The sequence below is a fragment of the Pagrus pagrus genome (genome assembly GCF_965226575.1).
Source record: "Pagrus pagrus genome assembly, chromosome: 16".
NCBI lineage: Eukaryota > Metazoa > Chordata > Actinopteri > Spariformes > Sparidae > Pagrus > Pagrus pagrus.
Window position 1 is genome coordinate 14,898,130 of NC_140200.1, and position 13,271 is coordinate 14,911,400.

Sequence of the window (13,271 nt, forward strand, 5' to 3'; positions counted from 1 at the left end):
ACACAGTCCAGTTTCATCCCCACCACAGAGCTGGCTTTCCTCACCAGTTTGTTCAGCTTGATGGCACCACAGCTCCAAATGCCACTTCCCCAGCACACTGCTGCAAAGAATATGACACTGGCTACCACAGACAGAACATTCGTAGCAGCCTAGTGCACACATTGAAAGACCTGAGCCTCCTCAGAAAGAACAGCCTGCTCTGTCCCTTCCTATAGAGGGCCTCGGTGTTGTAGGAACCTATAGGTGTCCACCATCTCCTTCCCCCTGATGTCATCCAGTCCTCTGGCCTTGTTGGTCCTGGTCCTGGTGTGCTGCCGTCTCACATGGCTGGTCTCAATGGTTGGGGTTGGGGTTGTTGTTGTTGGGGGGGGATTGGGGATGTGGTGAGGGCATGACTGCCCTCTGGTCTGGACAGAGACCTGAGAGAGGGAGAGGGTGGTGCTGGGAGGGGAGGTGCAGAAACTGTCCCCCCTCCACTGCTTTCATGCCTGTGATGTTTCTCACCCCCGCCCACACCTCTTGGTTGTTCTGCTGCAGCTTCCCCTCTATCCTGTTCTTGTAGCAGGCTTTAGCCCTCCTCAGTTCTCTCCTCAGCTCTTTCTGGATTTCCTACTGTGCGTCCTCATGGTCCCCTGCCACGACAGCTCTCCTCTTCTGGTTCAACAGGACTTTAATGCCCCTGCTCATCCATGGTTTGCTGTCGGGGAAGCAGCGAACCTTCCTGGTGGGGACGACACTCTAATCACAGAACTTCATGTAATCGGTGACACACTGAATGAGACCCGCAATGTCGTCACTGTAGTCCTCCTGAAACATCTCCCAGTCAGTTATCCTGTAACACTCCATCAGGGCCTCCTCAGCCTCCACAGACCACTGCTGCACAGTCCTGGTGGTGATGGGCTGTCTCCTAACAAGAGGCTTGCATGTAGGAGTGAGCTGTATCAGGCAGTGGTCTGACTCAAGTAAAGTACAAGTAACTAAAAATGTTAGTTACTAAGTAAATGTACTGTATGTACAGCAGTTCTCCTGTGCATGAAATGTGCTCTACACACATAAACCTGCTTTGCCTTGCAGTGACTCCTCCACACCGCCAGTGGCAGTGTCGCCGGGGGGGCGCCGCTCTCTGTCTCCGGCATCCTTTCGCGTTGACTCAGGAGGAGGGGGCTTTTCCTGCTCAAGTGAACACATCGGCCATTGAGGATAAGTTGAAGACATCAAAGCTAAAGGCGGCTAGTCCGAAGGAAGACGCTCCCTGGACATTAAAAAACAACGGTACCTGCCGGATCCGCGCGGCTTCATGCTCTGTTTCAGCGGAGACGTTTGAGTCTGTCGGCGTGTGCGCAGCGCCAGGTGTCGGGACACTGAGTGGGGAAAATGCCATCTTTTTCATGGAGGTAATGGTGGAGACCAAGAGGAGCTAACTAAAATATGCCAAGCTAAAAGATGATTTTTAGGTTTGGACAAGCTTAGCTGACTGTCCTCTGAGGTACCTGTGAGCGTGCAATGATGTCATCTAACCGCCGGTTTCCTTTATTCGCAGTTACGTTGACTGTCAGTGTGTTTTTGAAGTCTGCAAACAACCTGGTCGCTAAAGTAAAACTGTAACGTTAGTGTACAGGAACCAAAATCAGTGAAGCTACCCTAAGTCTGCTTCATATCTCCACAGCAAATGTTTTGTTTTTTTAATCATACTTGCTTTGTTATGAAACGGTGTCCGCGTAGGGTCAAACATTCTTGTACGCTTTGTGACCGCGGAGTATTAAGATAATAAGCTAGATATTGGGAGACACAGACTTCATTCGCTGTGAAACTAAAGTGTACATGGCAGTCTGTAGCCACCGTGTTTGCTAACACTTGAAATACTGTATGTTGTAACGTGTGATAGAAATGTTAGCAGTGGCAATATGGCTGAAATTCCTGCACAGGTCATATAATGCAATGGTCACAGATTTTGGTACAACACCCTCTGCACTGAGGTGTTTACTGTGAATATAGTGCTTTATCCACTCTGCTTCCTCCGCTAGTTTGGAAGTAACAGTGACATAGTTGTTATGAAGGACAGTGCAATCTTATTTACCCGTTTTAACAAGGGGATGCTGTGTTTGGTTTAGTTTAAATCCATATTATCTGCTGTCATATACGCACACAAGACACTAGCACTCATTCTCTCCTCAGGTACATTTTGGCAGTGCGCTGTCTGTGCTCCTGTGGTGTAGCAGCCTGTGGGATGGCTGCCCAGCCCAGTGCAGTGCATTCCTCCATGTAATAAGCTGCTTGTTCAGAGCCCAGGTCCTGCTGCAGTGGGCTACTGGCCACAGCAGAGTCCCACACAAAGAGGCTCTGTATGAGTCAGGCTAACAGCCCCCCTGGGAGGAGGCCCAGCCTCACTTTGAATGGGATACACACTCTGTGCCACGACAGCAAGGAGCACACCTTTTTCATAGGCAGCTAGGATTTCACCACAGGTGTGCTTGAGTCATCCGTGTTTGTGGCACGACCCAGCGCATCTAATTACTCAACGTCTTGTTTAATGGATTATGTGGTTCCATAATGTGTCCTCCATACCTCCCATGTTTAGTAGCTTTTGCGAGCCTATGTTGTGCATTCAGATGGGTTTGCTTGTCATGGGTGACACTACTCAGCTTTTGGAAACCAGTCCCCCAGGAAGCGATATTTTTTTCCTAGAATGGCGACAAAGTCATCCAATCACGTTGAACCCTTTAAAGCCTATTCTAGCCCGGTAACCTTAATCTGTTTTCGATTGACGTCAACAAAATTTTTTCGCTGTCATATAAATGCAGAAACAAAGATTTGTACCATCAGAGTGGGAATGTGAAGCAATCTTGGCACAGTGGCTGGATTGGTTGCAATTTTGCGGTGATCGTGAGGGCGTATCTTGCATTGCTATTGCTTTTGTTTTTCCGTGAACATCATTATTAAGGTTGACATTTCACCTCTCATCCAGCAGGTTTATTCAGTTCTAACTCCTTTACTCCTTTCAAACTTTCTGTCATCTCTGGCCAAGATGTTTGCATTGTTGGCCTTGGACCAACTCCTCAGGTTATGACTCCGCTGTCAACTTACATCTGAATGAGAAAAATCATTCCTTTGATCATTCCTTGAGTAAAAGTAGGATTGGTGCATATGCTCTAAAGGCCCCAAAACTTGTGAGTTTGGTGGCTTTTTTGGTGCGTTCGCCCAGTGAGTGACATTCATAGGACCGACTGAGGTGCCCCAATCCAGTTCTACTTCATACATCCACGGTGGGAACAGTCGTATAGTACCCTTTGTGGCTATTGACGGAGTTTTCTTTGAAAATAACCCTTGTGATGTCATCAGGGTTGTGTTTACAGCAGCTCGGAGACTTTTAACAGGTAGCCTGCATTATAAACTGGAGGCAGGAAGGGACTCATAAAAGATATGAACAAGTTCTATTAACCAAATCTTAGGATCATGTTTTTTTAGGCATGATCAGACTAAATATAGAATATCTTCAGTCTCTGCCGCATCCATTCGTCTTTCATAAGCTTCATGAACTGTATATATGCAATACTAAATTGCTGTGGAAGTCCTTTCACCCTTGCTATCATAATTCATCAGATTGCAAAACGTTTCAGTCGTTTCGCCTTTCAGTTGCTTCTGCTTTAAGACGTCTGTTTTGAAACAAGATACAAGATGACTGTCCAGTTAGGAAAGACCCGCGACCTTTAGGTGTCCTGTCAACGTGCCTGAAAATAGGAATACATGAATCCTTTACAATAAAGTGATTCAAAAGGCTTTAGTGTAAATGAATCCATCCAGTGAGGGAGGAAGTGAAGCTAAAATGATGTATTACAGGGAGTATTCGGTCTGAGTTTGTCAAATATTGAGTAAAACAACAACAGCAAAACATGAAGTCAAATCAAATGTATGTAAGGATTTAGGGTGATATATATATATATATATATATATATATATATATATATATTTCTGTTCTTTACTTCACATTGTGGCCTGATATACAATGTTGTATTACCCTGTAGGGCTTGGCCTGCACTTGTGTTGCTTCTCTTCCCTTCTGTGGCTGCCGAGGAGTCATCGCTACTGGAAGGCTGGCACGATGTCTGGCTCTTCCGCTTCCTCGTCAACATACTTGGATACTCCAGCATCATCATCCCGGGCTACCTCCTCATTAGCTACTTCAAGCGCACCAATTACTTAGAAACAGGTTTGGGCTGACATCCAATTTGGAAATGAATGCTAGTTTCAGAACACAAACTCGATGTCTTTGTAACTTCCTGACCACCACTGGTATCAAGTTAATTTGTTTATGTGTATGTATGTTTTTCTCTCTTTCAGGTAGTGGAATTTGCTACCCTATCATAAAGACCTGTGTGTTTGGCAGTGAGGCCAAAACAGGTCTGTGCGATGACGTGTCAGTTGCATCAAGGAATGAGGGTGATTCAGGCTCATCAGTCAGACAGATCATCAAATTGATCTTTTGTGCTGCTGGACTTCAGGTAGTGATCCTCCTGGGAAGAAACAGTCAATGAGTACATAAAGCTGATGTGTTCTAATCCTATTGTACCATCGTCTAATGCTTTTCCTGTTTGTGCAGCTGTAGAGAAGGTTGTGTTATGTTTGTTTTATTATAGTGTGATGTACATAGAATGTTTGTATGAAGGGAGGTTCTGGTAAGAGACACTCCTAAAGGTATGTAACGTCAACGGCAAGAAGAACCGGCTCTACATTAAAGGATGGGCCTTTAAAGTCGTGTAGCTACTAACTTTTGAACTTGATGGAAGATTTAGCAGCTAAGGAGCCTGACAGGAGACAAGACACACTGAGAACGCACTCGGGATCTGATCACACAGACCAAAAACAGAAGTGGTCATGGCCGCATGTAACCACATTCTTTTAGCAGGTTGTACTGACGTGTCCTGAGCCACACTGAAGGACAGCCCACTCAACTGACGTCTTCTGTGAACACGAAGAAGCCCGAAACAACAGGCAGAAAGGATTACATGCTGTCTGATTTCCATGTTGCTCACTCTAGTGTAAATTACATGTTTGAGCTCTCTTACCCTGCTTATGTTAGCTGCAGATGTTTGTGATCACACTTTCTGTTAACACCAATCCAACCACTGAACCAGTAACCACAATATCCCCAGACTCCCTTACAAATTGCACATTTTGAGAGTTGTTGAATGAGGACAAACTTTAAAAACATCTTGTTAAATTGTGCCATCTTGTAAATTCTGCATTAATTTCAGTACATGAAGTTGTTTCTTGTGAATTGAAATGCTATACATTCATTTCTTTCTCTTTTTTTTAATGAACGTGTCAGTTTGTCTCTGTATAAAGAGGAAGGGGATGTGAGATCTGATTACAAGTGGTCTCCCGAGATGCATGTTAATGCCAGATGTAAACAGACTGTCCACCTCTGATTGGATCACTCTGGACAGATGTTAATAGCAAGTCTGATCAGGGCATGAACAGAGCTTTAGATAGACAGAGACACAACTCAGAATGACTGATACTGTTGCTCTGTGTCTGATGTGTGTTTTCCGTGAACATCATTATTAAGGTTGACATTTCACCTCTCATCCAGCAGGTTTATTCAGTTCTAACTAACTCCTTTACTCCTTTCAAACTATCTGTCATCTCTGGCCAAGATGTTTGCATTGTTGGCCTTGGACCAACTCCTCAGGTTATGACTCCGCTGTCAACTTACATCTGAATGAGAAAAATCATTCCTTCGATCATTCCTTCCTTATTCCTTTTCAGTTTCCTGTCGCTATTTGGTTTGGTGTGTAAATGGGAAACTGTTTGCCAACACATTCACCAATGTTAAACCTGCATGTTTTATGTAAGTTGATAGAGTTATTGGTCACCGTAATAATGTGTCCCCTTCATCCTGGCCTTAAAGTGATCACTTCTTAATGCAAGTTTTGGTGTTTTTAGCACAAAATTCCCTTGTTTGGACTTGCAGACCTGTGGCACAGGGATACGTCTCGGGAGTTACGTGTAGTTTTGTTGCCATAAACCAACAATAAACCACATGCAATTACTAGGATGAAGACACTTTCTTAATTACAGTGTAGCTGTGTTAGGAAGAGATCACTTTACGGCCAGTATGGAGAGGAGAAATGATCGTGGTGACCAAGAACTCTCTCATGGGAAGCTGCAAAATAATCCAAACTCAAAGGTCAAGAATCAACTTAAATTTTGAACATGAAGTCTACCCCTGAAAAGCTAAAGTCGGTTTTCTTATTTTTAGGTGTCGTACCTGACATGGGGAGTCCTGCAGGAGAGGGTGATGACCCGTTCGTACGGAGCTACAACTCCAGAAGAGGAGGGTGAGCGATTCAAGGACTCTCAGTTCTTGGTCTTTATGAACCGTATCCTGGCTCTGACCGTGTCAGGCCTGTGGTGCACCCTGTTCAAGCAGCCTCGCCACGGAGCACCCATGTACAAGTACTCCTTCGCCTCGCTCTCCAACATCATGAGCAGCTGGTGCCAGTACGAAGCCCTCAAGTACATCAGCTTCCCCACTCAAGTCCTGGCCAAGGCCTCTAAAGTAATTCCCGTCATGCTCATGGGTAAGATCGTCTCCCACAAGAGCTACGAATACTGGGAGTACTTCACGGCCGTGCTGATCTCAGTGGGCGTCAGCATGTTCCTGCTGTCCAGCACACCCAGCAAGCACCCGTCCACCGTCACCACCTTCAGCGGGATCATCATCCTCGTCGGCTACATCGTCTTCGACAGCTTCACCTCCAATTGGCAGGACAACCTGTTCAAGCACAAGATGTCGTCAGTGCAGATGATGTTCGGGGTCAACCTGTTCTCCTGCCTTTTCACTGTCGGCTCGCTGCTGGAGCAGGGCGCCTTCTTCGACTCGCTGGCCTTCATGACACGACACTCCGAGTTTGCCTTCCATGCCGTGCTGCTGTCCGTGTGCTCGGCATGCGGCCAGCTCTTCATCTTCTACACCATCAACCAGTTCGGTGCTGCAGTCTTCACCATCATTATGACCCTGCGGCAGGCCATCGCCATCCTCCTCTCTTGTTTCCTCTACGGTCATGCCGTCACCATAGTAGGTGGCTTTGGTGTTGCTGTAGTTTTCTTGGCACTGTTCCTTCGGGTGTATGCACGCAGCCGCATGAAGTCAGGCCGGCGGTCGGCGCAGCCGCTCGCACAGAAGGTGTAGCACTCCGAAGTCGCACCAAACTGCAAACTGAGACCACGTTTTCTGTGGTGCTTTTTTGTCTTATTTCTGTGTATCTGTTAGGTTGTTTTTTTTTACTATTATTTTCCATTTGTTTTTATTTTTGTCATTCATGGTACAGAAAGGGATTCTGCAGTTTTCACTCTTACACCAAGATGCCCCTAAGGGGTTCATGTGATTTGTCAGGGCAGCAGTCACAGAATTTTGAGTGCCTGTAAGATTGTCTAATACACGAGTCCCGAACCAGAAACTGTGCAAACTGCCTCGTCAACTTATTCACAGTTTAACAGTAATATTTTCCTGGACCACCGTATGTGGCTTGTGCAGCCAATGAAAGGTTACTGTGACCCTGAACAATGTATATGAGCTGTGCGGCTAATGCATTAATTTCTAAGCGTTTTAAGACATTTCCCCTTGCTTAACTTTATCCAAAACGTTGCAAAGAGACTGTTGCATTCTGTAAAGACACTTTCTATTGGTTGAGGTATGTTTCAGTCACAATAACCAGATGCTTTTCTCGCAGTCCTCCATGTTGGAGAGCAGGGGCCTTTTATGTGTCTTAATGTGGGATTTTATCTTTTAAAGCTGTAAACATAGCCTGAACACATGGTGCATACGTTTCTATTTAATTTAAAGTATATTAACATGTTACAGAGGAGAGGATACCATCTGTAAAATAGAGGGTGGTAAATAAAGAGCGCACTATTTACAAATTGTATAATTTACAATGACTTTATTGGCATTATTTTAAGATTTTTTAGTTGTGTCAACACAGATTTTACTCAGTGTTTTAAAACCGGGCTAAAAATCTTGTAAATATATATCTAGGTTAATGTTTATTTCCAGCCAACTTGTCTGTTGTTGTACTTTTGTAAAAGGACTGCTTCATGTGTTTACATGTGAATCTTTGGAGGAATACTGAACGGGTGATGGAGTTCATAAGGATGTGAAAATACTGTTGGGGGCGTTTGCAGAACAGAATGCATACAAGGGAAATGCAAACTTACTGGTACCTTGTTTCTATCATTCTATTTCCTCTGGTTACTGAATTAATAATAAAACATATTAAATTAACTTGACAAAGTGCTTGAAGTGGAGAGGTTTGATTTTACTGTTTCACATTGTGCAAAAAGATTAGACTCATGATCAGTGCTGTTTGCTTCACACGGTAATACAACAATAATAATGATGATAAACCCTGTTTATGTCACACATTTCATACACAAAAGTAGAGCTGAGCAATTAATCGAAATATAAGAATTTTTTGGTGAAAGTGTCATAACGTGCTTGAATGTACTGTAATTTTATTCTCCAGATAAAAGGACACGTCTGTTTGGTAGAGACCCAAGCAAAATCATTATTTTTATATATTTTAAATGCAAAAATTACCATTCCCACTAAGGTTGTGACTCACATCGCAATATCTGTCAAAATAATTGCAATCTGATTATTATTATTATTTTGCATAATCGTTCAGTCCTACTCAAAATGCAACTCAAGTGCGTCAAATCAGGAATAATGACTGTTAACAAAATAAATGAAGGAGCAGGGACTATTTAATCAACTGATAAACATAAAAATGCATCCAAGAAGAAGCTAGCAAAACAACAGATATAAAAATGAAAACAAAACAAAAATCACGAGTTTTGCAGGAGTATACATTAATTAAAAATAGGGCTAAAAGTCTTCAGCTATGCTAGCAGCTTTGGCTTTAAGACCCAAGTTTGATGAACCAAAGAACTGGACAAATTGAAATTTTGACCTGATGGTGTCAGAGGATCTCCAAAGTAATTAGGATTATCTTCTGGGCTCCATGAAAGTCTGTACAAAATGTTATGGCAATCCATTCAGTAGATGTTGAGATGTTTCACTCTGGATCAAAGCTGAATGGACCGACAGACCAACGATGTTAATCTGACTTTTTAATGGGCTAAGAATACAAGCTAAGAAGAGGATTTGCTTTTTTTTTTCATCAAATGTTTTAGATTCCCAGTGATGTGAAAACTATAAGGTGCCTTTTTCCAAGTGTCCAACTGAGTCCAAGTGACAGTTTTAAAACCAAATATATAAATATTCTCATGAAACAAGTGAGCCCGGTTCAACAATACTACTACAGATTTTCGGTTCTTATCACATCATTATCAGTCATGAAAATCTGTTTCCAATCTCCATCTCTCCATATTCCTCTTGAGTCTCGTCAAGAAAGGGCAGCATATGCTAATTTCGAAACCAACATGTCTGAGCTGCTGTTTGCCTCTACACTGATTCATAAACCAGACCACTATTATGATTCACTTAACATCAAACTGAAGACCGTATTTGAGTGTGAAGTGCAAGAAAACATTTCCCCCTTGGTTTATCAATCTCACAGCTGCTTGATGGGGGAATTTCCCCACACCTCTCATTGCACAACGTCCTCCACCCCAGTTTGAAGGGAGTGCGTCACAACGTCCGCGTCTCCAGTCCTCTTTTCAATAATGCAAGTGACAAACAAAAGAAGTGAGGTGGTGACAAAGGCCGCAGACATGGAGACCTCTGGTTTCAGCCCCCCGAACAGTCACTTTGGGCTCTCGCTCTGACTGCAGGACTGAGGCTGAGTGTTTTTATTGTAAGTTTTTATTAGCCGGCATGAGTGTCTGAGTTTATCGTCAATGCCCGGAATTACTTCCCGAAACTATCTTTGTGTTCTGTTCAGACATCACTGAGCACCTGAACCCGAAGAGGGGTCATGTCTTTGTCACAGGTGACTTAAAAGCTACGAAGACCGTGAAATGTATAAAATCCTTTTAAATTAAATGTTAGACATCTCCGTTAATACACTTATTTGCTTTCTTGTTGAAAGTTCGATGAGAAGATTGATGATGCTTCCCATCCTACTTGTGAAATAACTCATTTAGTTTAAAAACGTCCATGTTTTTAAGCTGAATATGAGGCTACTGCAAGCTAGCTTAGCACAAAGACAGGAAACAGTGCAACCACTAGTGGAGCCAGTTTGTAAATCAAGAGTAAAAACGTATTTTCTGATTGGGAAGCCTTCAGTGACGTTCTTTGCTCTTCTGTCAATTAAATTTACTTCCCAGTTCTGATACAAAGCTAGCCAAACCACAATAGTAGCTGCCAGTAGTTCCTTTAAAGATACATTTTTGATCCCGTTTGAACTGTGCCATGAATCACACACGATGAAAAGATAATTTCCTAAGTCAAGAGTTTTTTTAAAGTTGCATGTCAATTAGTGAGCTCTATAGGTGCTGGTAGACAGAGCCAGGCTAGCTAGTTTTCATTTCTTTTCAGTCTTTGTGCTAAGCTAAGCTAAGCTAAGCTAACCGGCTGCTTTCGGTAGCTTCATGTCTATCCCACGAACATAAGAGCAGCAAGTGTTGCAAGTGAGTGTTTGCTACCTGGCTAGTTCTGACCGGAGGAAAACCATTCATAAAATTACCACTTTCATAATACTTATGAAACTTACTATCGCATTTGAAAGTGATATATCCTATGTGACACTATTTCAACTTTTTAATAGTTTTACAGTAATAGTGAGAGGCTTGAGCATATTTGATTATTGGCCCAATGTTTTATATAATTATAGCCCTGGAAAGAGTCAAGGTTAGGCTCTATTTTCTTATTTAATTACTGGCAAGAAACCAAACTTTTCCTTTAATTTGTTTTTGGGGATCTGAAAAACAGCTTTCTAACCTTTGGGCCACCACCACGCACTCCTTTACTGTACATGTGGAACAAAAACAGTGTGAGGCCGTGTGTGATTCTCCACTCTCTTACGAGTCATAAAGGTTATCATTTTCGTGGGTTGCTTGCATTTTATACTTCATGATAGCAGGTTTTATTTCTCTTGTGTAGGCCTTTTATCTGCACATCTTGCTTCCTTCCTACTCAGTGTGGGTGTTTAATCCTGTTCCTGTCTCTACTATTTACCAAGTGCTGTCGAATATGAAAAGTGACATTATGCTTGATGCGTGTACCAAAATTGTTTCAGATCACGAAAAGCAGTTGTGTTTTTTCTGTCAACTTGTATCGTGAACGTCATGGAAACTAAATTGTGCCACTCTGCACACAGACCTGCAGGCTTGTGTGGTTGCAGCAGTACTGTAAAGCCAAACTATACCTTTGTGTCTCGTGTTATCTGCAGATTCTGCAGTGATACAAAAGCCGCAGTTCTCGGTGGTGGTCTGTTATCATCGCTGAGGCGCTTACACATATATGACAATATGACACACAGAGGCAAAGTGTATAAACAAATGTTCTCATGTTGGTCCAGAATCACCTTAATCCGAATAGAAGCACTCATGTAGCTCGAGCAGGAACTCTTGAAGGAGGACGTGCAGTCTTTCCCGTCAATAAGTTTTAATACGATTTCTTGGCATTTCTGCACTGACAGCTCGCAGTGGAGAGAGACACACATACAGAGAAAAGAGATGACAGGCCACAAAGGTCACCACCTCAGCCCACTGAAACCAGGAACCCCCCCAATTAATGCAGCATGTGTGGGCTGATTTACACAAGGGAGTCGAATGTTTCCACAGGAAGTCTTTTGTTGAAGCGAGTCAAACCAAAAAGAAACCTTACGAGGGAAGTCCACATTGACTGATGAAATTAACCAGGAATTTTCCACCAGCTGAACCAGACAGACCTGGTAGCTCTCAGGATTTCTCCTGTGTGGCTAATTTGCATTTTAGTTTTTTTCTTTTTTTTCAATCTAGACCCATTACTCTAAATAAATTAGGTTTTAGAACGACACCGTCAATATTCAGACACATATAGTGAAACCTCTTGGTTCTAGACATCAGCATCCTGTGTCAAACCAACATCGCTACATACAGTAACTACTAAGATTACCAATGTGCTTCTTTATTTAAAGGCACGGTCTTGTGAGTGTTTAAGGTCAAAATGTGTTTCCATTTATACTTAAATACGTATATATTCACCCAAGAATGAAAATTCCCTCATTATCAACCAAGATGCCAAATTTTATAGTCTCACAAAACATTTCTGGAGCTTCACAGAAACATAAAACAGCTTCATGCAGCTCATGATCCAAGTCTGCAGAAGCAATAAGATCCCAGATTGATTTGGAACGATGTTATTAAGTCGGGGTGTGCGCTACGGCTTTTTTCACTTGGCAGTGAAGATTTCGTCTTTAAAAAGGGTGTAAATAATGTCCTTTCAACGCAATTTGAGATCTTATTGTTTCTGCAGACCTGGGTCATGCTGTATGGAGCCATTTTATGCTTTTTGGAGTTTTTATTTTCTTACATTTTAAATCAAGTCCCCATCTAATTCGGGTGTTTGGGTAAATGGTGCAAGGATGGACTACAAAACTTCACCCGACTTTCCATCAGCATGAGGGTGAGTAGATAGCCTGGATTTTCATTTTTGGGTGAACATATCCTTTAAAATTAATAGTGGACACAGCTTTTATAGCCTTAACACCAATTAAACTTAGACTACAAGTATCCAAGTGCACAAAACATAAAATGATTCTTCCAAGGTCGAGATTTAACTTTGAAACTTGACATATTTTTGTTTCATACATCAATAGTAGGGCTTCAACTAACTAACAATCTGCAGATTATTTTCCACAATTATTCTATTAATTGTTTGTTTGTCACAAAATTGTGAAAAATGTTCATCACAATTTCCCAGAGCCCAAAGTGACATCTTTAAATGACTTCCCTTGTCCAACCAACAGTCCAAAACCCAAAGACTCCTTATTTATTATGACAAATGACGGAGAAAAGCATCAAATCTAAACATTTAAGAGGCTGGAACCAGCAAATGTTTGACATTTTTGCTTGAAGTGGTCAATTAATCACCAAAATAGTTGTTAATTTGATTTTCCTTCACTTGAATAATCCTCGCAGCTCTACAATAGAGTGCTATCAACTGTGTGCCGACACTTTACCTTCATTTCCATTACTGTGGCGAACACTCAGACATGAACACCACTTGTGAAAATATCTTCCATAATGCAAAGAATCTGTAGAAGCAGCAAATTAAGAAGGTGGTCATGTTGGGGCGTTTGAGGTTTCACAGTAACATTGTAGTC

At 42.4% G+C, this 13,271-nt stretch overlaps 1 protein-coding gene across 1 annotated transcript; it reads left to right on the plus strand.

Annotated features, from left to right (window-relative positions):
- Positions 1-1,150: 1,150 nt before the first annotated feature.
- slc35b2 (solute carrier family 35 member B2) lies at positions 1,151-8,296 on the plus strand. Its single transcript, XM_084377135.1, has 4 exons — positions 1,151-1,394; positions 4,023-4,207; positions 4,339-4,499; positions 6,260-8,296. The coding sequence occupies exons 1-4, from the start codon at positions 1,375-1,377 to the stop codon at positions 7,190-7,192; spliced, it is 1,299 nt and encodes a 432-aa protein (XP_084233261.1). The 5' UTR covers positions 1,151-1,374; the 3' UTR covers positions 7,193-8,296.
- The last annotated feature ends 4,975 nt before the right edge of the window (positions 8,297-13,271 follow it).

Coding starts and splice junctions, on each gene's coding strand:
- slc35b2 (XM_084377135.1), top strand. CDS start 1,375: ATGCCATCTTTTTCATGGAG. Junction 4,208..4,338: donor CACCAATTACTTAGAAACAG/GTTTGGGCTGAC, acceptor TCTCTCTTTCAG/GTAGTGGAATTTGCTACCCT. Junction 4,500..6,259: donor TTTGTGCTGCTGGACTTCAG/GTAGTGATCCTC, acceptor TCTTATTTTTAG/GTGTCGTACCTGACATGGGG.